We start from the raw sequence: 26,438 nt of genomic DNA on the forward strand, positions 1-26,438 counted from the left end.
ATACTTGCGCGAGAATTTGCAGATTCCAGTAAAGGTACTAGAACAATGTGAGATATCCGCCGGGGAAGTTTTTTTTTTTTACCAAATGAATAGTGACACACAGTTCGGCAAATAGGACGGAATTTGAAAGAAGAAATGGACAGCTGTGTTGAATAAATTCCTTAGCCTTCCACGTAAAATATTATGGAAGTTACATTTAAAAAACTTCAAAACTATCACAAAGTCAGGGAATTCTACGGTACCTCTCCAATCTCTGCCATTACATGTCCAGTCTTATCACCCTCTCGTGAAATATAAATTGTTGGTTATCTTTCTGGAAGACGTACTTGAATGCATTTCGTAGCTTTTTCTAGAATTTCAGTTCATGTTATGCATACTGAAAATTCCTGTGGTCTTTGTGACTTGAGCGTATAGTTTTGAGGACAACACGTTAACTATTTGTATATCTCATCCTTGCTTCCAGAGCGTCTGTCGTGGTGGCCTAAATGAAAGATGCCTGGGAAACATCTCCTGTGCTTTAAGACAGGCATACCAACTTACATCATTGCCCTGAGATCACAAGATGTAAGCTGAGCTGCCTATCGACACCTACATTTATACTCCACAAGCCACCCAACAGTGTGTGGCGGAGCGCACTTTACGTGCCTCTGATATTACCTCCCTTTCCTGTTCCGCGTATGGTTCGCGGGAAGAACGACTGCCGGAAAGCCACCGTGCGCGCTCGAATCTCTCTAATTTTACATTCGTGATCTCCTCGGGAGGTATAAGTAGGGGGAAGCAATATATTCGATACCTCATCCAGAAACGCACCCTCTCCAAACCTGGACAGCAAGCTACACCGCGATGCACAGCGCCTGTCTTGCAGAGTCTGCCACTTGAGTTTGCAAAACATCTACGTAACGCTATCACGCTTACCAAATAACCCTATGACGAAATGCGCCGCTCTTCTTTGGATCTTCTCTATCTCCTCTGTCATCCCGACCTTGTACGGATCCCACACTAATGAGCAATACCCAAGTATAGGTCGAACGAGTGTTTTGTAAGCCACCTCCTTTGTTTATGGACTACATTTTCTAAGGACTCTCCCAATGAATCTCGACCTGGCACCCGCCTTACCAACAATTAATTTTGTATGATCATTCCACTATGTTAGGGTGCATGAAATGTTTCCAAGGCTTCTTTAATTTTGACCACTCAGTGAATAATGAAGCTGATGTTATTAACCTTCCTGTTCTGATGTAGTCTGAAATAATCTCAAGTGTAAAATCAAGGTCAGGAGGATATTGGCGATATAAACAAGGAATTAAAACAATAACTCCTCATAAGAAACAGTGGAGTTCAAGCTGATTCATAATTAATGTGAAGAAGTTCAAAGACTTTATATAGACGCCTCTCAGCAAAGTCAGAAAGGAAAACTCGAACTATCTGCAGTGGACATTTGAATATATGGAGTCTGACAACAGAAGTATAAAACTGCTCTCTAGTTTTGAATAACAGCAACTACACAATTCCTATTATATTTTTAACTACTGAACACGTGATTAGATGCTACGAGATGTTTGCTAGAAAATTAGCAGAGACATGTTTCTTGGTTAACATAAAACTGAAATCGTGTCGCCCGCCAGCTTAGCCGAGAGCGCTAGCACGCTGCTTCCTGGACTCGAGTAGGCGCGCCGGCCCCAGATCGACGAGCGCCCGTGTGCTGGCCAGCCTGGATGTGGTTTTTAGGCGGTTTTGCACATCCCGCTAGGTGAATACTGAGCTGGTCCCCACGTTCCGCCTCAGTTACACGCGTCGCAGACATTTAAATCACGTCCGCACTCTTTCACGATTTACACTAGACGCAGACAGTTTGTGTGCACTGCTTCCGTCCTGGGGGGTAAGGGGTGGCGGCAGGAAGGGAATCCGGCCATCCCTAACACTAACACTTACAAATCCGTTGTAACCACGCCGACCCAGCGATCGCTGCGGGACTATGGCTAAAGCGGAAAAGAAGAAGAAGAAAGAAGATAAAACTGAAATCGTGTCCTGGTGGTTTACCCCTTTCATGACATTTTTAATCTGTAGACCGTGTTAAAGTGTAGTGCCCGGTATCTCTGCAACTGACAGTCCCATCTCAAATATTCTCATGTCGGAACTCCAAAAATGTAAAGTACTAGAACGTTCGATAACTTCGGTGGTAAAACTTTATCAACCGATCTGATTAAAACTCTTGAGAGATTTTCGTCGTATGTAAAATCAGTAAGTAGGTCAAAATCATCATTTCGTTCAGTCAGTGACCATAGTGGCCGAAATCCTGAATTAGGTCTTCCTAAATTGTTTCACCGCGGAAGATCGTAACACGGCCCCTCTTTTCAATCGTCGTAACAACGTCGAAATGGCAGATATTAAGATAAGCGACACGAAATAGAAAAACAACTACTATCGCTTAATAGGACAAGATGAGAAACCTGTAAGATTATAGAAAGATTATGCGAAGGAACTTGCTCCCCGTCTAGCAGTAATTTATCGTGGATCACTTGACCAATCAGGGGTACCTAGCGACTGGAAGAAACCGAAGGCCATTCCTATTTTTAAGAAGGGCCGTAGGAAAGGCAGACAATTATAGACCTACGTCGTCGATGTCAATCTGTTCTAGAATTATGGAACATGTTTTTGGCGAATGAAAATCTTCTATATAAATATCAACATGGGTGCCGTATACAGAGGTCCTGCGAAACTCAGCTCGCTCTGTTCCTCCCGGAGATCCACAGCACCCTAGCACAGCGCCCAGGTTGATGCTTTGTTCCTGGACTTCAGGAAGGCATTTGACACCGTCCGTACTGCCGTCTAGTTAAAAAAAAAAGACGACCTGATTGAGTATCGGAGTAGAGAGACGTCGCTTTTAACGGAACAAAATCGACAAATGTAAAGATAATTTCTGCAGTACTTCAAGGAAGTGTGATTGGAGCGATACGCTTTACAATATATATAAATGATCTGGTAGAAAGTGTCGGATGCTCGTTAAAGCTTTTCGCAGATGATGCGGTTGTCTATAATAAAGTAGCAACGCCAGGAGATAGTAACGGTTTGCAGAATGTCCTCCAGAGAATTGATGAATGGTGTAGGCTCTGGCAGTTACCATGAAACCCCCCCCCACCCCACCCCCCCACACACACACACCACATACGTCTGGCCTAATGAGCACGAAGACCAAATTCTAGAAATTAAAGCCAATACAGAGGCTTACGGAAAATCATTCTTCCCACGCGCTCTTCGTGTGTGGAACAGGACTGGAGGGCTCAATTGGTGGTCCAAAGTACCCTCCGCCAAACACCATTAGGTTGCTGCGGAATATGATGTAGATGAACAAAGTCGTTAAAGTGTAACAATCATAGCTTGCACCTACCGACAAGTTGAAAGACAAAATATTTTGTAGCCAGTAATAATCTAATTAATGCCACGTACCGTATTTTGTAGTTCGCAGATTTTCAGTATTGCGTACATGCATGAAACTTACATGTACGTTGTGAAATAATTTTTTCCTCTGAAGTAGTGGTAGGCAGTCGGTGAATGTTAGTAAGGAAGCAAAATAAAGCGAAGTGGCAAGAATACATGTCGTTCTTGTGGTCTTCAGTCCGAAAACTGGTTTATTGCGGCTCTCCAAACTAGTCCATCCTTTACAAGACTCTCCATCTCTGAGCAGGTACTGCAACATATATCCATCAGAACCTGCTTACTGCAGGTTGCTGTGAGTCAAGTGTGGTCTAAGAAAGGTCCTGCAAAATCCAAATGGAGGTTGGACCAAGGAGTAAAAGAATCTTGCCAAGGGACGAAATGGCATGGAGGGATACCATATGAGGAAAAGCAGTGTCCATGCCACTCCAACAGACATGGTGGTGGGTCAGATGTTTAGTGAGCGCAGCACCCCAGTGCCTGACATGGAGAAGTTGCAAAACACACTCCTGGAGAGAGACACCTCGATGCAGCCATTTTATCCTTGGAACAGCAGCACGTCATTAGGTCCTCAGAGCTCACTCCAACAGTGCCAGTAGGCCTGGACCTCCAGCCGCCGGATTTGTAGTCTGGCAGACAACTGTAATACTCCAGGCAGAGGTTGCTGCTCAGGGCTGGGTCATCCATGGTGTGGCGTGCGATGAGCTTAGCATCCAGTGAGGGGTTCGTTACTGTTTCTTCCTTGGCAATGTCCAGGTGGAAACACATTTTTGGATCCTTCTCAAACCCCAGGCATTTGCGTATTGTGTGGTGGAGTGTACTGAATATCATAATCATAACTGGACAAAGACAGAACCCACCACGGGTTGTGCCTCAAATTCCAATTCTCCCCAAATCTATTCAGTACCTCCTCGTTAGTTACGTGATATACCCATCCAATCTTCAGCATTCTTCTGCGGCACTACATTTCGAAAGCTTCTTTTCTCTTCTTGTCTGAAACTATTTATCGTCCACGTTTCACTTCAATACATGGCTGCGTTCCACACAAATTTTCAGAAAGGACTTCCTGACACTTAAATCAATACTCAATGTTAACAAATTTTTCTTTTTTCAGAAACTCTTTCCTTGCCATAGCCAGTCTACATTTTATATCTTCTCTACTTCGACCACCATCAGTTATTTTGATCCCCAAATAGAAAAACTCATCTCCTACTGTAACTTCATCTCTTGGTCACAGCCTAAAATTCCCCCCCCCCCCCCCACCCCCCACCCCAGCATTTCCCACCAATATTAAACTGATGAAAGATTCTAGTAAGTTAAACCCTAACGTTCCTCTCTACCTTATTTGTACTGACAATGGGACGTGGAAAGACACTGCCTACTAATATCAGACCATGTCTACCAGAATAACAGAAATTCATGGGAAGCTCAAGTGTTTCTATAGCAGAGTAGAGACAGAAATAATTGGTACCAACCGAGGGCGACCTCCTTGGCAGAGTGGGCGGGGCAATTCCGGTAGTGGTAGGCCAGCCACACGACCCCAGCCACCAGCCAGATCAGCTCCAGGCACATGATCCCTGAAACACAAGACACACCTCAGCTACAGGCACATTATCCCTGAAACACAAGACACGCCACAGCTACCGGCACATGATCCCTGAAACACAAGAAGCGACTCAGCTACAGGCACATGATTTCTGAAACACAACGGATGCCTCACCTACAGGCACATGATTTCTGAAACACAAGGGATGCCTCAGCTACAGGCACATGATTTCTGAAACACAAGGGACGCAGGGACGCCTCAGCTACATGATTTCTGAAACACAAGAGATGCCTCAGCTACAGGCACGTCATTCCTGTAACACGAGAGACGCCGCAGCTCCAGGCACATGATCCCTGAAACACAAGACACGCCTCAGCTACAGGAACATGATTCCTGAAACACAAGACACGCCTCAGCTACAGGCACATGATTCCTGAAACACAACAGACACCTCAGCTACAGGCACATGACTCCTGAAGAAAAGGACACCCCTCAGCTACAGGCACATGATTTCTCTAACACAATCCACAACTCAGCAACAGGCACATTGGTCCCGAAAAACAAGTCAGACCTCTGTAACAGGTACATCACTCCTGCAACACAAGCCACATCTCAGCTACGTCAGGCACAAGACATTTCACAGCAGTAAGGACGTCAGCACAGTGCTGCACTAGCGGTGAAACACTGAATCATCCCCTTAGACAAATTTATAAATGAATGTGCTGGTTAACCCCTTACGTTATTTGATTTTCAAACACCTGAGCGAAACTGAACGTACTCAGACATTTCTCTCTTTACTTATTCTGATTAACACTAAACTGACAATATTTTTATCGCAACGTAATCTGACTTTCAATAATCCCTACAAAAGACTGGCCCTGACTAACAATAACCTATACCTTTCATGAATCACTTACCTCACAAAAATCATCGTTACTCGAACTACTGCAATAAAGCGAGCGCCAATACTGCCAGCTAAATAAAATAACTACTGAAGACACTAACTACTGATAGGCATAGTTAGTAAATGAAAGATTTTGATGGAGAACAAACAATGTATTTACCTCAATAGTGTCCAAAAGTCATAATATATATCGTCCGCTCTCAAAACTGTGCCCCACATCCACCACTGGTGGCGATTCACCTCTCCTTGCGCAATGCTACCTGCTGTTCACGTCAAACTGCCCAACACTACAATAGCAAATATTCCAACAATGCAAACCAGACATAGACTGCACACAGCACGGTCAGTGATTTTCATACAGACCGCTACGTGGCGTTACCAAAATAAAAACCCAAACAGCCTACTTACAGCACATCTCAAGGCAGCGACTTCGAGGCACACGGCAGGCCATTAAGGTCACTACGCCAAGCTGCTATCCAAATAACGAAATTTTACTTACACTGAAGTGACAAAAGCCATGGACACAAAAAAAAAAGATTGCACCACCCCAGTTCCCAGAACTCCTCAAGATAAAACGTTGGCTGTGGATAGTGTATCACAGACACAGTCCCTCTGACTGTTCAGAGATGCCACTAAACCCGCCCAAACATGTAAACAACCACACATGTGCAGCGCCTATTAGACGGAGGGGTCCGACAGCCGATCAGTTCCAGTCATACATCCAGGAATAAGGTACAAGGCTCTTGTTGTCTGTAGTTCAGCCATGCCTAGACGGTCACTACCGCGGTTCGATCGCCTACGCATTATTACTTCGTTCCAGGAAGGGCTCTCAACAAGGGAAGTGTCCATGCGTCTCGGAGTGAAACAAAGCCATGTTGTTCGGACATGGAGGAGATACAGAGAGGCAGGAACTGTCGATGAAATGCCTCGCTCAGGCCGCCTTAGGTCAACTGCTGTAGTGGGTGACCGCTACCTACGGATTATGGCTCAGAGGAACCCTGACAGCAATGCCTCCATGTTGAATAATGCTTTTCGTGCAGATACAGGACGTCGTGTTACGACCCAAACTGTGCGCAGTAGGCTGCATGATGCGCAGCTTCACTTCCGACATCCACAGCGAGCTCCAGCTTTGCAACCACGACACAGAGCCGTACAGATGGGCCCAACAACATTCCGAATGGACCGCTCAGGAGTGGCATCACGTTCTCTTCACCAATGAGAGTCACATATGCCTTCAACCAGACAATCATCGGAGACGTGCTTGGAGGCAACACGGTCAGGCTGAACGCCTTAGACACACGATCCAGCCAGTGCAGGAAGGTGGAGGTTCCCTGCTGTTTTAGGGTGGAATTATATAGAGCCGACGTACGCCGCTGGTGGTGATGGAAGGCGCCGTAATGGCTATACGACACGTTATTGGGATGCTCTGACCGCCAGTGCAACTATATCGGCAGCATATTGGCCAGGCATTCGTCTTCATGGACGACAATTCGGGTCCTCATCGTGCACACCTTGTGAATGACTTCCTTCAAGATAACGACATCGCTCCACTGGAATGGCCAGCAAGTTCTCCAGACATGAACCCTATCGAACCTGCCTGGGATACACTGAAAAGGGCTGCTTATGGACGACGTGACCCACCAACCACTCTGAAGGATCTACGCCGAATCGCCGTTGAGGAGTGGGACAATCTGGACCGACAGTGCCTTGATGAACTTGTGGATAATGTGCCACGGCGGATACAGACATGCGTCAATGCAAGAAGACGTGCTACTGGGTATTACATGTACCGGTGTGTGCAGCAGTCTGAACCACCACCTCTTGAAGGTCTCGCTGTATGGCGGTACAACATGCAATGTGTGGCTTTCATGAACAATAAAAAGTGTGGAGATGATGTTTATGCTGATCCCTATTCCAATTTTCTGTACAGGTTCCGGAGCTATCGGAACCGACGTGATGCAAAACGTTTTTGATGTGTGTGTGTGTGTGTGTGTGTGTGTGTGTGTGTGTGTGTGTGTGTGTATACAGATGGTGGAAGCATCTCGTGCACAACGTATGAAAGGGCACTACGTTGGAGGTGGTGTCATTTGTACTCAGGTGATTCACGCGACAAGGTTTAACGCCGTGATTGTGGCTGCACGACGGGAATTAACAGACTTTGAACGCGAATGGTAGTTGAAGCTAGACGTGAGAGGCATTCCGCTCCGGAAATCATTGGGGGACTCAATATTCCGAGATCTACGGTGTAAGAGGGTGCTGAGAATAGCAAATCTCTGGCACTATCTCTTACCAGAAACATCGAAGTGGGCAGTGGCGTCCATCTAACGACTGAGAGCAGCAGATTATGCATAGAGTTGTCAGTGCTAACAGACAAGCACTATTGCGTGAAATAACCGCAGAAATCAATGTAGAAAGTATGACGAACATATCTGATACGTCAATTCGGCGAAATTTTGCGTTAATCGGCTATAGCAGAGGACGACCGACGCGAAAGCTTTTGCTAACACTATGATATCGCCTTCAACACTTCTTCTGTGCTCCTGACTATATCAGTTGGATCCTAGATGACTGGAAATCTGCGGCCTGGTTAGATGAGTCCCGACTTCGGTTGGCAAAAGTTGGTGGTAGGTTTCGAGCGTGGCGCAGACCCCACGAAGCCGTGGATCCAAGTTGTCAACAAGGCACCGGGGAAGCTGGTGGCGGCTCCATAATGGTGTGCGTTGTGTTTACATGGAATGGACCGGGTCCTGTGATCCAAGTGAACCGATTACTGGCCATTTGCAGCTACTCGTGGACTTTCTGTTCCAAACAACGAAAGAATTTCCATGGATGACGATCCACCATGTCACCTAGCCACAATTCTTCGCAATTTGTTTGAAGAACATTCTGGACTATTCGAGCGATAATTTGACCACCCTAATCGACCAACGTGAATCTCATCGATTGTTTATGGGAAATAATCGACAGGTCAGTTCGTACATGAAATCTTACAGTTGTGGGCGGCAATAGAGGCAGAACGGCTCAATATTTCTGCAGCGGTCTCCCAACGATTAGCTGAGTTCATGCAACGTGCAGATGTTGCGCTATTCAGGTAAAAGGAGGTCCGACATGATATTAGGATGTGTCCCATGGCTTTGGTTAACTCAGTGTATTCTGTGAATAAAGTACCTGCATTACTAAACGCCTGAGAGTGTCACCAAATCACGGTTGCAGGTTGCCTCTCTAAGCGCTGTCAGGGTAAAAAAAAATGATTTTTGTTATTTAACATAATTATTCACCAAATTTATAAATTTAAAATGTTGTCGAAATATACTCATCAACAGGTGTAATCTTATGTTAAACGTTTAACACAATAGGACAACTATTAATGTTAGAAGCTGTGCATTTGTGTTTGGGGCAGTGTAACTCACGATTTGAAATTACCCTGAGTTTATTAATTCAGTATTTCAGAATGAGAGCACTTAGACATCCAACAAACTTTATACATAATTTCAAACATATCCAACATTTTCCTGTGTGGACTTCCCCTAGAAAATAATGCACTGTAAAAAGTTTATTACTTACTACGTTTTCGCTTTGTATGCAGTAAGACATCAGGATGACGTTTTAATTTACTGCTTCTTTGTTACTTGCTCGATTCACAACACAGTGTGCAGATAGTAGCCACGTACAACACTTAAAGTACCTGCGGTATTATGTCCCTGTGTGAAAAGTACTCAATCGACATTACGTCATAAACACTGATTTGCTAGCAAAACTATCTTTTCCTAAAACGGTTTTGGGGTAGTTGTTTTCATTAGTTCGTTGGCGAAAAATCCGAATCTAATAAAATTAACATAAAAGATTTTGTGTCTTGAACCATAGAGATTTTAAATGGATAATTTAACTGCTTAACGTCAAACTCCTAACACGTTTGCCCAGTTGTAAGGTAGTCAAGCGTTTGTTCTATGCACAGGAGTACGATTTCGCAAGGGTTACCGGTAAATAAATATTTCAGTATAATAGTAATAATAATAATAATAATAATGATAATAATAATCTGTGCCGGCCGCGGTGGTCTAGCGGTTCAGGCGCTCAGTCCGGAACCGCGCGACTGCTACGGTCGCAGGTTCGAATGCTGCCTCGGGCATGGATGTGTGTAATGTCCTTAGGTTAGTTAGGTTTAAGTAGTTCTAAGTTCTAGGGGACTGATGACCTCAGATGTTGAGTCCCATAGTGCTCAGAGCCATTTGAACCATTTTTTGAATAATAATCTGTTTACATCGATGTAGAGTAGATCACTATAGCATACAAAAAAGAAGTTGCAATTCCGAGAAAGATATCATTTGAAAATGTGAGAAATATTTGTAACATTTAATAATAAGAGACAAAACTTTGACGTCGTCGTAATTTATACAATATAAAATCGGAGGATGCACCCACCACGTCATCAGTGTTTTACTTAGCCTGTGAACAGAGGTCTGCAAAATAGGTCAAATGGCTCTGAGCACTATGGGACTTAACATCTGAGGTCATCAGTCCCCTACAACTTAGAACAACTTTAACCTAACTAACCTAAGGACATCACATACATCCATGCCCGAGGCAGGATTCGAACCTGCGACCGTAGCGGTCGCGCGGTTCAAGACTGAAGCGCCTAGAACCGCTCAGACACACAGGCCGGCCAGAGGTCTGCAGTCTACAGCTAGGTAAACTGGTATATGGCGAGAATTGCTGTTTGTTTCCCTCCCTCCCTGCCTACGTTTGTCAATGGTCAATCTTTCTGTTATTCTCTAGCAAACAAGCCATTTTCCAGGTACTAAGTTGCTGTTGTTAATCATGTGTACATTTCAATAAGCGCGAACCGCACTGAAATTTGATAAAGGTTGTGTGGTCACGATGACGTGTCCAGCGCTACTAGATATTCGGAAAACCGCAGCAGTTACACCGCACACCACAGCGCCACGTTTGCCATAATCGATTGTTATATCCTCACAGCTATAAAGAAAATTCAAGGTGATTTTCTTATTGGGTTTAACAAAGAGGGGCCGCGGAGTGGGTAAAACTCTGTCACACGGCCTTAGCACGCTCGAGGGCTAACCGGATTACCGTAAATCGCATCAGAAGTTTCAAACCTGACGCAATTATGAAAAGAAGTTGACAAAGCAGAGCTGTGCCCCAGCTGGCTCTCTCTCAAGCAGATTCCAGTTGCTCTCTTTACAGCTGCAACACTGTGGTGGTGAAGACACTTTCGCTGCACTTTGGGTATGGTCTCTACCTACTGTTCTATTTAAAATATTTAGATTAAGCTCTCGGATCTGAAGCAGTATGCTCGCCTTTGCATAAAATATGGTCAATGAGGTCCAAATCTGCAGTCAGCATGCCACTCTTATAGCGTGTAGCCGAGGGTGCTTCTGCTACCACTAAATGATTTCCTCCCCCATCCCCCCCTCCTTCCCTGTTCCACTCGCGAGTGGTACGTGGGTAGAATGACCATCGGTAAGACTCTCAGCGATACAGATAGCCGTACCGTAGGTGCAACCACAACGGAGGGGTATCTGTTGAGAGGCCAGACAAACGTGTGGTTCCTGAAGAGGGGCAGCAGCCTTTTCAGTAGTTGCAGGGGCAACAGTCTGGATGATTGACTGATCTGGCCTTGTAATTATAACCAAAACGGCCTTGCTGTGCTGGTACTGCGAACGGCTGAAAGCAAGGAGAAACTACGGCCGTAATTTTTCCCGAGGGCATGCAGCTTTACTGTATGATTAAATGATGATGGCGCCTCTTGGGTAAAATATTCCGGAGGTAAAATAGTCCCCCATTCGGATCTCCGGGCGGGGACTACTCAAGAGGATGTCGTTGTGAGGAGAAAGAAAACTGGTGTTCTACGGATAGGTTTAATAATGAATAGGAAAATAGGAATGCGGGTAAGCTACTACAAACAGCACAGTGAACGCATTATTGTGGCCAAGATAGATACGAAGCCCACACCTACTACAGTAGTACAAGTTTATATGCCAACTAGCTCTGCAAATGACGAAGAAATTGAAGAAATGTATGATCAAATAAAAGAAATTATTCAGATAGTGAAGGGTGACGAAAATTTAATAGTCATGGGTGACTGGAAATCGTCAGTAGGAAAAGGGAGAGACGGAAACGTAGTAGGTGAATATGGACTGGGGCAAAGAAATGAAAGAGGAAGCCGCCTGGTAGAAATTTGCTCAGAGCACAACTTAATCATAGCTAACATTTGGTTAAAGAATCCTAAAAGAAGGCTGTATACATGGAAGAAGCCTGGAGATAATGACAGGTTTCAGATAGATTATTAATGGTAAGACAGAGATTTAGGAACCAGGTATTAAATTGTAAGACATTTCCAGGGGCAGATGTGGACTCTGACCACAATCTGTTGGTAATGACCTGTAGATTAAAACAGAAGAAACTGCAAAAAGGTGGGAATTTAAGGAGATGGGACCTGGATAAACTGAAAGAACCAGAAGTTGTACAGAGTTTCAGGGAGAGCATAAGGGGACAATTGGCAGGAATAGGGGAAAGAAATACCGTAGAAGAAGAATGGGTAGCTCTGAGGGATGAAGTAGTGAAGGCAGCAGAGGATAAAGTAGGTAAAAAGACGAGGGCTGCTAGAAATCCTTGGGTAACAGAAGAAATATTGAATTTAATTGATGAAAGTAGAAAATATAAAAATGCAGAAAATGAAGCAGGGAAAAAGGAACACAGACGTCTCAAAAATGAGATGGATAGGAAATGCAAAATGGCTAAGCAGGGATGGCTAGAGGACAAATGTAAGGATGTAGAGGCTTATCTCACTAGGGGTAAGGTAGATACTGCCTACAGTAAAATTAAAGAGACCTTTGGAGATAAGAGAACCACTTGTATGAACATCAAGAGCTCAGATGGAAACCCAGTTCTAAGCAAAGAAGGGAAGGCAGAAAGGTGGAAGGAGTATATAGAGGGTCTATACAAGGGTGATGTACTTGAGGACAATATTATGGAAATGGAAGAGGATGTAGATGAAGATGAAATGGGAGATACGATACTGCGTGAAGAGTTTGACAGAGCACTGAAAGACCTGAGTCGAAACAAGGCCTCCGGAGTAGACAACATTCCATTAGAACTACTGACGGCCTTGGGAGAGCCAGTCCTGACAAAACTCTACCATCTTGTGAGCAAGATGTATGAGACAGGCGAAATACCCTCAGACTTTAAGAAGAATATAATAATTCCAATCCCAAAGAAAGCAGGTGTTGACAGATGTGAAAATTACCGAATTATCAGTTTAATAAGTCACAGCTGCAAAATACTAACGCGAATTCTCTACAGACGAATGGAAAAACTAGTAGAAGCCGACCTCGGGGAGGATCAGTTTGGATTCCGTAGAAATGTTGGAACACGTGAGGCGATACTGACCCTACGACTTATCTTACAAGAAAGATTAAGGAAGGGCAAACCTACGTTTCTAGCATTTGTAGACTTAGAGAAAGCATTCGACAATGTTGATTGGAACACTCTGTTTCATATTCTGAAGGTAGCAGGGGTAAAATACAGGGAGCGAAAGGCTATTTACAATTTGTACAGAAACTAGATTGCAGTTATAAGAGTCGAGGGACATGAAAGTTAAGCAGTTGTTGGGAAGGGAGTGAGACAGGGTTGTAGTCTCTCCATGATGTTATTCAATCTGTATATTGAACAAGCAGTGAAGGAAACAAATGAAAAATTCGGAGTAGGTATTTAAATCCATGGAGAAGAAATTAAAACTTTGAGGTTCGCCGATGACATTGTAATTCTGTCAGAGACAGCAAAGGACTTGGAAGAGCAGTTGAATGGAATGGACAGTGTCTTGAGAGGAGGATATAAGATGAACATCAACAAAAGCAAAACGAGGATAATGGAATGTAGTCGAATTAAGTCAGGTGATGCTGAGGGAATTAGATTAGGAAATGAGACACTTAAAATAGTAAAGGAGTTTTGCTATTTGGGGAGCAAAATAACTGATGATGGTCGAAGTAGAGAGGATATAAAATGTAGACTGGCAATGGCAAGGAAAGCGTTTCTGAAAAAGAGAAATTTGTTAACATCGAGTATAGATTTAAGTATCAGGAAGTCATTTCTGAAAGTATTTGTATGGAGTGTAGCCATGTATGGAAGTGAAAAATGGACGATAAATAGTTTGGACAAGAAGAGAATAGAAGCTTTCGAAATGTGATGCTACAGAAGAATGCTGAAGATTAGATGGGTAGATCACATAACTAATGAGGAAGTTTTGAATAGGATTGGGGAGAAGAGACGTTTGTGGCATAACTTGACCTGAAGAAGGGATCGGTTGGTAGGACATGTTCTGAGGCATCAAGGGATCACCAATTTAGTATTGGAGGGCAGTGTGGAGGGTAAAACTCGTAGAGGGAGGCCAAGAGATGAATACACTAAGCAGATTCAGGAGGATGTAGGTTGCAGTAGGTACTGGGAGATGAAGAAGCTTGCATTAGATAGAGTAGCATGGAGAGCTGCATCCAACCAGTCTTAGGACTGAAGACCACAACAACAAGACTCTGAATTAGCACAAATTTGTCGAATTTTCTCATCTTAACATTAAGAAAGATGGAAAAATAATTTTGCTTAGCAAAAGTGGCAGGACACAAATAGCAGTGTGTTTATGTAGTCAGCATCAATTATTAACTGCTGACGAAGGAAGTGTGGAGAACAAGTGGGAAAAATTGATATCCATCGTTCAATGTGGCTTAAATACGTATTTTCAGAGCAAATTCTTAAGCCTCATCTTAGACCTCCCAGACACAAACATACCTTCATGAGATGTTTCTCGAATTATCTATTCGAAGTACACTGCTGGCCATTAAAATTGCTACACCAAGGAGTAATGCCGATGATAAACGGGTATTCATTGGACATATATATTATACTAGAACTGACATGTGATTACATTTTCACGCAATTTGGGTGCAAAGATCCTGAGAAATCAGTAAACAGAACAACAACCTCTGGCCGTAATAACGGCCTTGATACGCCTGGGCATTGAGTCAAACAGAGCGTGTACAGGTTCAGCTGCCCAGGCAGCTTCAACACGGTACCACAGTTAATCAAGAGTAGTGACTGGCGTATTGTGAAGAGCCAGTTGCTCGGCCACCATTGACCAGACGTTTTCAGTTGGTGAGAGATCTGGAGAATGTGCTGTCCAAGTAAGCAGTCGAACATTTTCTGGATCCAGAAAGGCCCGTACAGTACCTGCAACATGTGCTCGTGCATTATCCTGCTGAAATGTAGGGTTTCACAGGGATCAAATGAGGGGTAGATCACGGGTCGTAACACATCTGAAATGCAACGTCCACTGTTCAAAGTGCCGTCAATGCGAACAGGAGGTGACCGAGACGTGTAATCAATGGCACCCAATATCATGACGCCGGGTGATACGCCAGTATGGCGATGACGAATACACGCTTCCAATGTGCGTTAACCGCGATGTCGCCAAACACGGATGCGACCATCATGATGCTGTAAACAGAACCTGAATTCATCCGAAAAAAATGACGTTTTGCCATTCGTGCAGCCAGGTTCGTCGTTGAGTGCACCATCGCAGGCGCTCCTGTCTGTGATGCAGCGTCAGAGGTAACCTCAGCCATGGCTTCCGAGCTGATAGTCCATGCTGCTGCAAACGTCGTCGATCTGTTCGTGCAGAAGGTTGTTGTCTTGGAAAGGTCCCCATCTGTTGACTCAGGGATCTAGATGTGGCTGCACGATCCGTTGCAGCCATGCGGATAAGATGCCTGTCATCTCGACTGCTAGTGATAGGAGGCCGTTGGGATCCAACACGGCGTTCCGTATTACCCTCCTGAACCCACCGATTCCATATTATGCTAACAGTCATTGGATCTCGAACAACGCTTGCAGAAATGTCGCGATACGATGAACTGCAATCACGATAGGCTACAATCCGACGTTTATCAAAGTCGGAAACGTGATGGTACGCATTTCTCCTCCTTACACGATGCCTCACAACAACGTTCCACTAGGCAACGCCGGTCAACTGCTGTTTGTGTATGAGGAATGGGTTGGATACTTTCCTCATGTAAGCAGGTTGTAGATGTCGCCACCGGCGCCGACCTCGTGTGAATGCTCTGAAAAGCTAATCATTTGCATATCACAGCATCTTCCTCTTGTCGGTTAAATTTCGCGTCTGTAGCACGTTATCTTCGTGGTGTAGCAATTTTAGTGGCCAGTAGTGTAGTTTACGGATAAGATATACAGAATAACGTCACATGAATCCGTGTCTCTGGCACTAGTTTTATCGCACGAATCTCCTATTCCATACCTAACATGATGAAGTAACTCCTTTTTGAACAGCATACTCAGAAAAATTAATCACGATATTCTGCAAGTTCTCTCTGAAGCACCCTACCACCACAGTTTCTATTGCAAGCGTTTTATAAAAAGATCCGATTACCATTTTTCTCCGCCCTTGACCCAGGTTGATCCACTTCCGGAATGCATGATAACCTCGCTATATAATACCGAATTCTTTACTGCAATAAATGAACCGCTACAATTGGTAACTAACCTATCCTTACGTTAAATATTCCAATCTGAACTTAGGATTTAGTTATTATGCACTTCGTGTTTCAACCAACTTTCTGTTCCTAATACTATCTGCGCAGGCAACCTTCAATACGCGACACTAATTCTGGATGGCTACCGTGGATACTCCTGCGATTTACTAGAATCGTATCAGTGTTCTCTACATCCGATAGGCGAGGACGAGTGTGCTATGTTAACATTGTGACTGATGTATCTTCGATTATGGAAGGCAATGATGCCCTAATCCCAAATGGCGGCCAGGAAGGGGGGGGGGGATTACGGGTTGCCTTTACGTTATAAACCTCCGTGTGTACGCGGCACGTACAGTGCTATCCTTGCACTTGCTTCCTACTGGAGTGCACGCCTGACCTATTAAGGGGAATGCTCCAGCCCTCCGCCCGGTAGCGATGGTCGACCAAGTCCCATCCTATACCATCTCAGAATCGTCTGTGATTTAGACCTTCCACTCCAGCGGTCGACGCTGGATATGATGATACAAATAAAGAACTTAGCCTGCAAGCCGCGTGCGGTGCTAGTTGCCTTCACCAAATCATCCACCGGCCGAAAGCCGAAGATGGCCTCAGGACCCAACGATAGGACTCATTCGTGCCCACATGTACCACCATTTGCAGCCGAAAACACCCAGTGCGCTCGATAGCTACGAGGTCCTCCAGGAAGCATACTGAGTGCATGCTGCCATTCTTTTGCGCTCTATCTGATATTTCCCTGGGCGGGTTCATTATTCGCGTAACGGTGGAGTTCCCAAATATTAGCATACCCATCCGTTGCACTTTTCCAGGTTGGGCAGGAAAATCGGCCGCTGGCCCAGCAGGAGAGGCATCCCATGTTGGCTAAGAAATATTGTCAACAGTGGGTAACACCTGGCACTTGTTAGTAAGGCTTAAAGAGCCGAGAGCACGTGGCCCGTTCCCTACTTCGCCTTGAGCCCAGCGACGCGGGAACCCACCGTAATCAGACACTCACTCTCGAGGGAAGGCGGATTGGTCTGATGGTGTGTATGTGAAGACGCAGCGACAACTGGGTTACTAGGGGAGTCCAATGGCACCAATGGCGACGCAGGTCTCGTTACCGGCGTCCTGATACTGCAGCTCTGAGCATTAGCCGGCATCTTGTCGACCGTAGCCAACGGAACTTCCAGCTGTTTAGAGACAGCAACCAATTCTTCTCGCATCTGTTCAGAACAAGCACAGTCCCTGGCCATACTGTACTGTGGAAATGAATGAGATCACAAAAAATACAGACAAACAAGTCGGCATTAAGTCAGAAAGTACAAACAAACCCCACGAAACAGAAAATTACCCGACTGTGGCGCTACTGAGATTGGAATGTATGCCAAATGTGAGAGGAGAATAAACAAGCACTAAAAATCCGCTCTGAAGAGATCTCATTGTGTTGAAATTTAAGAGTTTAAAGTAAAAAGTATACAGGAAATACTAAAGCTGTGTCAACTCACGAACTAGACGGTAGGCTTCAATGCGCTGATGCTAGAGTAGAAGCTACGATAAAACTAAAGGATCTAAGAACTGTAACTCGCTCTTGAAACAACAACAAACGCCCGTTGCTATGCAAACAGCTGTACTATGTACTACGCAGTTAATTAAACGGGGAGCGTTGCTTGATAGATACACAAACATCCAAGAAAATTAGGAGTTTAAATTAATGAGCACACTCTTAATTTTGTTTTATGGTCTTTTCGCGAGATATACGTAGGAGGAAGCAATACATTAGTTGACTCTTCTAAGACCATATGCTCTGGGAACTTCGAGCATAAACCCATCCGTGACGCAGCACGCCTCTCGTGTAGCGTATGCCACTAGAGTTCACTGAACATTTTCGTGACACTTTCACTTTTACTAAATGAACCTCTGACAAAACGCGCTGCTCACTTTTGCATCCTTCCTACTTCCTCCAAAATCCTATCTGGTACGGGACTCATACGCAAGTTTTGGCCGAACGAATGTTTTAGAATCTATCTCGTACGTAGGTCATCTACACTTCCCAAGGATTATTCCAGTGAGTCTGTTTGCCATCCGACTAAACTGCGATTGGTTTCATGCAGGAGTTCCAATTCAGACCGCCCTATAGGTATACTCCTCGATATTTACATGAATATGGGATCTGTTCCCGAAAGAACAGAACATTGATGACCGTGCAACTTCTCCAGAATGAAATGATAACTAATCTAAACAGCTGCCAACAGGTGTCATTGATATACATCAATGGGGACAGATGAAAATGTGTGCTCCGACCAGGACTCGAACCCAGGATCTCCTGCCTTCATGGCAGACGCTCTATCCATCTGAGCCACCGAGGGCACAGAGGATAGTGCGACTGCAGGGACTTACCCCTTTTACGCCTCCCGCGAAATGCACATTCCCAACTGTCCATAGCCTACATTCGTAGTACTCCTAATAGATATTTGCCCATTCACTCATTACTCGCATCAGACTAAGCTGACGAGTCCCGTAAGTGTTCGGGCAAAGCGTGTGCAGTCGCACAGGAAAAGGTCAATGGCCGGTTAGCCTTTAACTATATAAAGATGGTATCTATTTCCGAAAGATCAGATACCATTCATGACCGTGCAGCTTCTCTAGAATAAAATGATAATGAAATCGAAACCCTTAGCTGCCAACAGGTGTTGTTGACATACATCAATGGGGACAGCCGAAAATGTGTGCCCCAATCAGGACTCGAATCCGGGATCTCCTGCTTACATGGCAGAGATATTTCATTGGTTTTCTCTCTCTCCGTCTACTTATCCGCAATATGTTACATTTTTTACGTTGAGGGTCAACTCATAAACGTCGAACCTGTCCCGGTATTCCTGCAGTTCTTTACAATTCTGTAGCGTTGTGAGTTCTCTGTGCATAACAGCGTCATCTGAGAAAAGCCTTGTGGAACTTCTGTCATTCATATACAATGTGATCAGAAGTATCTGGACACCCGGCTGAAAATGACTTACAAGTTCGTGGCGCCCTCCGTCGCTAATGCTGGAATTCAGTATGGCGTTGGCCCATCCTTAGCCTTGATTACAGCTTCCACTCTCACAGGCATACGTACAATCAGATGTTGCGCTGCACTAAGGTATCGATGTTGGTCGGAGAGGCCTGGCGTGAAGTCGGCGTTCCGAAATATTCCAAAGGTATTCTATAGGATTTAGACCAGGACTCTGTGCAGACCAGTCCATTATTGGGATGTTATTGTAGTGTAACCACCCCGCCACAGGCCTTGCATTATGAACAAGTGCTCGATTGTGTTGAAAGATGCAATCGCCATCCCCGAATTGCTCTTCAATAGTGGGAAGCAAAAAGGTCCTTAAAACATCAATGTAGGCCTGTTTTGTGATAGTGCCACGCAAAACAGCAAGGGGTGCAAGCTCCTTCCAAGAAAAATTCGACCACACCATTACACCACCGCCTCCGAATTTTACTGCTGGCACTACACACGATGGCAGATGATGTTCACCGGGCATTCGCCATACCAACACCCTGCCATCGAATTTCCACATTGTGTATCGTCATTCGTCACTCCACACAACATTTTGCCACTGTTCAATCGTCCAGTGTTTGCACTCCTTACAGCAAGCGAGGCGTCGTTTCGCATTTACCGGTGTGATGTGCGGCTTATGAGCAGCCGCTCGACCAAGGAATCTAAGTTTTCTCACCTCCCGACTAACTGTCATTGTACTTGCAGTGAATCCTAATGCAATTTGCAATTTCTGTGTGATTGTCAGGATAGGAGTCTGCCTATTAAACATTACGACTCTCTTCAACTGTCTGCGGTTTCTGTCACTCAACAGACGAGGTCGGCCTGTACGCTTTCGTGCTGTACGGACCCTTCACGTTTCCACTCCACTATCCCATCGGAAACAGTGGACCTAGGGAAGTTTAGGAGTGTGGAAATCTCGCGTACAGACGTATGACACATGTGACAACCAATCACCTGACGACGTCCGAAGTCCGTGAGTTCCGCAGAGCGACCCATTCTGCTCTCTCACAACGTAGAGTAACTACTGAGGTCGCTTAAATGGAGTACCTTGCAGTAGGTGGCAGCACAATACGCCCAACATGAATATCGTATGTTTCTGGGGGTATCCGGATACTTTTGGTCACATAGTGTGTCATTTGAACACTACCATGATTCCCTATCCATAGCGTCAACATTAGTAATAGTATCATAAAGTCATTAAGTAAAGTAAAAATGTAAACTTAACTTGGTCATTACTGATGGAAGACGATGGCTCAATCAAAAGTATGCACTGAATAAGCAGGTGCCAAACTGTTCCTATAACTCACTACGAGTCTTCTGTAGGTACGACGAGGCAACAGGTATTGCGATGGTCAAGTGGAATAAAATGCCGACAATTATTTGTCCAAAGTAACAATGACTCGGAAAACGTTTGTGCGTGTCACCTCACAAGAAGTTTTATATCAGATATGGACAAAGGCAACGTGCGCTTTGGACGGTATAGTGTACCAAGTTACTGAAAATTATTTGCCATGTTGAGTAGTGCGTTGGTGAACAGTCGTATGGAGCTTTGGATATCTTGTAATAATGTGAATCATTAGACTGTTTCTGTTATGGTGCTCCGCAACTAATTAGCTTTCGTGGAATTTGATTTATGAATGAACGTAATCAGCCTCTTCTTGATTATCGGTAAACGTTAATGAATAAAAATCTAGTGGCATTCAGTGTTCGTTAGCACTGAATTTTCCCCCACTCTGCTATTTCATTTTAGCACAGTCTGTTGTTTCTACATTGAATCCTGTGCCTGTATGGAGAAGTCAACGGAGACGCTACGAGACAACTTTGAAAGACAGGAGGTAAGCAAACCGAAGTCAGTGATTCTACGAAAGAGAGAAGACATACATCTACATCTACGTATTCATCGACATGATTAATAGCTTTTCACAATAAAGTGCCTGGCAGAGGGTTCAATGAACCACCTTAAATCTGCCTCTACCGTTCCAATCTCGAACGGCACACGGGAAAAACGAACACGAAAATTTTTCTGTGCGCTCCCTGATTTCTCTTATTTTATCGTGATGATCGTTTCTCCCTATGTAGGTGGGTGCCAACAGAATGTTTTTCGCAATCGGAGGAGAAGACTGGTGATTGAAATTTCATGAGATGATTCCGTCGCAAAGAAAAACGCCTCTGTTTTAATGATTGCCACTCCAGTTCACGTATGATGTCAGTGGCAATTGACACTGAATAAAGAATAGTGTTAAGTTATTCACATGAGTACTAAAAGAAATTAGCTGAATTTTTTCTACGCGATAAGTCACACAAATCTGAATTTCGAGATAATACAAAACGAGCTGTCCTCCTTTGAAGTTTTTCCATGTCATCTGTCAGGACCACCTGATGCGGATCCCGCACTGTACAGCAATACCCCAGAATAGGGCGGAAAAGCGTGGTGTAAGCAGTCTCTTTAGTAGATCTGTTGCACCTTCTGTATTTTGCCAATGAACCGCAGTCTTCGGTTTGCTCTAACCACAACATTATCTATGTTATTGTTCCAATTTAGGTTATTTGTAACTGTAATCCAAAGTACTTAGTTGAATTTACAGTCTTCAGATTTGTGTGACTTATCGCGTAATTAAAATTTAGCGAATTTATTTTAGTACTCACACTTTTCTTTATTCTGAGTCAATTGCCACTTTTCGCATCATACAGATATCTTATCAAAAATCATTTTGCAATTCGATTTGCTTATCTAATTACTTTACAAGAGGGTAAATGACACCATCATCTGCAAGCAATTTAAGACGGGTACTCAGATTGTATCCTATGTCGTTAATATAGATCAGGAACAATAGACGGCCTATAACACTTCCTTTGGGGACGCCGGATATTACTTACGTTTTAATCGATCTTCAGTATATTACTACGAACTATGACCTTTCTGACAGCAAATCAAAAATCCGGTCGCACAACTGAGGCTATATTCTATAGGCACGCAGTTCGGTTAGAAGAACTGTGTCGAAAGCCTCCTGGAAATCTAAAATAAATTTAACGTCCCATGTCTATAGGACTCATTACTTCATGAGTATAAACAGCTAGATGCATTCCACAAGAATGACATTTTCTGAATCCATGTTGTGTGTCAATAAATCGTATTCTTCGAGGTAATTCCTCATGTTCGAACATAGTATAAGTTCTGAAACCGTACTGCAAATCTACGTTAGTGATTTTATTTTTTGGGAAAACTATAAATAGTAGCAGGAAACATTTTTTGAACTGTCCTTATATGAACAGTTTGAGTTTCGGTGAAAAATGAACAGAAAAATAGTTTAGAAACTGTTCGATGAACTGAATTGGCGTTAGTTGATGTTTCATATTACAGCGTATTACACCTATTATGACAGAAGAATTGGCACTTAAAACGAAATTCGAAGGGTGGAGGCATGGACATAGGATGACGTGCGCATTTTGGAGTACAGTGAAGAATGAAAAAAGCAGGATTGAATTGTTTAAACTTATGACTGAAGGGAAAGGCATGAAAAACGTGATTCGCGCAGAAAACCAAAGGACAAATACCAGAATCGATCCGCTGTAGAGTTTATTGGGGATTGTCAGCAAGGATTAGCTTCAATGAAAATATTATCAAGGAATATGATGATCAAATAAGTGAAATAACATTTAGTGTTGATGAAGTAAAAAATATCAGATAATATTGTTCAGTATTGTCATAACAGTATAAAACATTTCAATGATGGAATTACCCAGATAAATAAAATAGTACTTGACAGCACCCAAGAAATAAATAATTTCAAATTGTAGTGTCACGATAGAATGGGTGAATTTATTAAAAGGTAAATGGAACTGAAGAATCTGTAACTAAAATAGTGATGTTAATAGGCAGGAGTTAATCAATATGATACTCAAGTTGAAAACAGCATTAGAGAATGCTTAGAAGTTTGCTATTTGCAGGAATAGGATTGGATTGGATTGGATTGGAATAGAACACTTTGGTGCAACTGATGAGTTTTCTTGTTGGTATGCAGTTTCCATCACTTGCAACATCAACTTTAATACGTCCTGTTATATTTGTACATCAATTTGAGACTGTATTACCTAAATTATGGCATGACAGAAAGATGGGATGATAAATAGAAAATCGGACGTGCCATTAGTAGAATGGAATTTGAAGTATTGTCATGGGAAATGGGAACGCTTTCCTCTTGTAAAACATGTGATGAATTTGTAAGTGCCTTCATTAAACAATATTGACCACACACTGCACAAAATAATGCACACAATGACATTTTCATACGAAAACATTTTGTTGATTGTGGGTGTTAAAATAATAAAGAATTGTTCCAAATTATGTTGAGAGAAACTCTGGAGGAAAGGGATTTAATTTACATTGTATTGGTCAAAATACCTGGAGGTGTGTAAGAAAAATTGTTAGGAACCCAGAAAGATAGTGTTGGCAGGATATTACATGCTTCTGAACAGCTGGATTCATTGTTTCATGGAATTCAACAAAGAGAAACATGGAGATTTAATGGGTGAAGATGGAATGATCAAGATAACACACACAGAGAAAATTGTACGAAACATTATGAGTGACCACCTGCTTGAGGTAGAGGTGGATGTTTATGAAACTGTGGAAGTTTTCATAATAATAATACACAATGTCAAAGAGAGGTGAGAGATGATGTAGAAAGGACAAGGCCAGAATATTTAGGTGGCAGGAGAGAAATTGACAGGGAGAGACCGGGAGAGATCCAGTTAAGAACTGTTTTGAACAAGGGCATGGCAATATTAATTATTTGGGATAAGACTAAATTTATGTCATTAAGGAAGACTTAACATTTGAAAAGGAGAAGGAGGTCAACGAAAATTATCAGACAACATTAAAGGTACAATTATATGGTACAGCAGGGTTAGATACTCTAGTATGTGCAATAGGTGAGGAGCTGTATTTGAAGATAAAGTGAGAATTACAAAAAGTGAGAATTATTGGAGTCATTGGTGCTAAAAGTAAGGCAACAAAGAAGCAAGGGGTGTTGCTAATTGATATTAAAGATATGAGGTTTAATATGAATGTAATGATTATTCCTGGATTGGGCACTGAATTAGTTTTTGGGATTAACTAGTTGGAAAAGGTAGATTTTGCAAAAAGAGTTGTTAAGGTAAGTATTGGTAGAGACGAAGATAAGCTGTTATTTACAGCATGTGTGATTCCAAGTGATAAACAGAGTGAGGTTCATGTTAAAGTACTAAAAAATAAATCTAAGGATTATCCTGAGGAATCTGGAATTGAATAACACAGATATAGGTGACACAAATGAAGACGATGGGGGGATAATGACTTGTGGCACGTTTAGTGACGAAGATCTGTGACAAAATAATGTAGATGAGAATAGTGGAACTGATGTTTGTAGACTGGTGTTAAACTTAATGGCATCTCGAGAAACTATTGATGATATAATTACTAAAAAATAGGGCAAGTGGAAAGTATAGGTTTTGATGGAAGAGAGTCCATTAGGAGGTTATTGAAGGAACATGTAAAACTATTTCCATATCGGCCTGGTCAAAGGAGGGAATATGTCTTCTGAATCCAAGTAAAAGAGCATAGACCGTTTAAACTGAGATTATATAGTATTAATATAGCAAAATGGGACGCAATAGACGAATTACATGTGTGTTGGATTAGAAAGTCATTGAAAGAAGTCAGTTTTGTAGTCCATTAGTATTGGTCTGACAGAGAGATGGATCTGTAAGAATAACCCTGGAAGCGAGAGCAATAAACGAACTTGTTATTTCCCAAATGGATAGATCATAAATATTAGAGGAGCTGGTTCAAAAGTTTAATAATATTCAGATTACGACCAGTTAGTATTGATCTGAAGGCCAGTTTGTGCCAGTTATCATTGGTTGAAGAACATAGAAAATATACATCTTCTGTTTACTTGGGTCGGTATTATCATTTTAATATGTAATGCTTTGGGCTAAATATATCTCTATCACCATTTATCAGAATATTAGATAGCACACTAGGAAAGGAATTACTATCGTAGGTGGCTTGTTACATGGATGATGTGCTGATGCCAGCAAATAGTTGGAAAGAACATAATGAAGTTTTGGATCAGGTGCTGAGTACAATTTCTGATAATGATATCAAAGTTAACATTAAAAAGTCGGAATGTGGATCGAAATGAAGTGAATTTTTGAAATACAGCATTTCAGCAGATGGTATCAGGCCAATTTCTCAAAAGATACATGCAATAAAGGAGGCACCAAAGACCAGAAATTTAAAAAAAAAAAAAAACAGGTTAAATCTTTCCTTGGATTATGTTATATTTCATTAAAAATAGAAAATCATCAGGCTATTGTAACTCACTAGACAAAATACTCCTTGGATATGGATACAGTAATGTAAACAGGAATTTTTTAAAGTAAATGAAACAATAAGGCTAGCTCATTTGGTTTTCTCTTAAGACATATGCCTTGCTACAGATAATTTAAACTACAGAGTTGCAGCAGAAATGTTTCAAGAAATAATGACCTCAGATGGATGTGTATGAAAGACAGTTACTTTCATGAGGCAAGTACTGAATAAATGGGAAACACAATATTTTTAACAGAAAAAGTATTTTTATTTTATTTGTTTACTTATTTAACCTGGTCTTATTAAGTTCATAAGGTCGTCTCTTACATTGAACCAGGGTTAGACACATACAGTATGTATCACATCATAGTTACCTAAGAAAATAAGAGGCTTAGTGTGATAACTAGTTAGAAAATATGAGTGCCTGCAGACCTAGTGTGAGTAAATTATATTGACTATGAACTAACAAAGTTAATACTGGCATTAATGATATTACTGCAGCTCCAGAAGACACTAAACGTGACAATAATAATAATAATAATAATAATAATAATAATAATAAGGTTGGAAAGAGGGATGTGAAATAGTAACGAGTGTGTACAGGG

The 26,438-nt window shown here is 42.7% G+C and overlaps 1 protein-coding gene across 1 annotated transcript in view; it reads right to left on the reverse strand.

The window, feature by feature from the left end:
- LOC126285033 (diacylglycerol lipase-alpha) overlaps positions 1–26,438 on the reverse strand; it is a 591,792-nt gene that overhangs the window by 547,912 nt on the left and 17,442 nt on the right. Inside the window, exon 3 of the mRNA XM_049984357.1 lies at positions 4,911–5,012. Coding sequence (XP_049840314.1) covers positions 4,911–5,012 — 102 coding nt within the window. The remainder of the gene's footprint in view (positions 1–4,910; positions 5,013–26,438) is intronic.

Source organism: Schistocerca gregaria, chromosome 8 (genome assembly GCF_023897955.1).
Source record: "Schistocerca gregaria isolate iqSchGreg1 chromosome 8, iqSchGreg1.2, whole genome shotgun sequence".
Taxonomy (NCBI): Eukaryota; Metazoa; Arthropoda; class Insecta; order Orthoptera; family Acrididae; genus Schistocerca; species Schistocerca gregaria.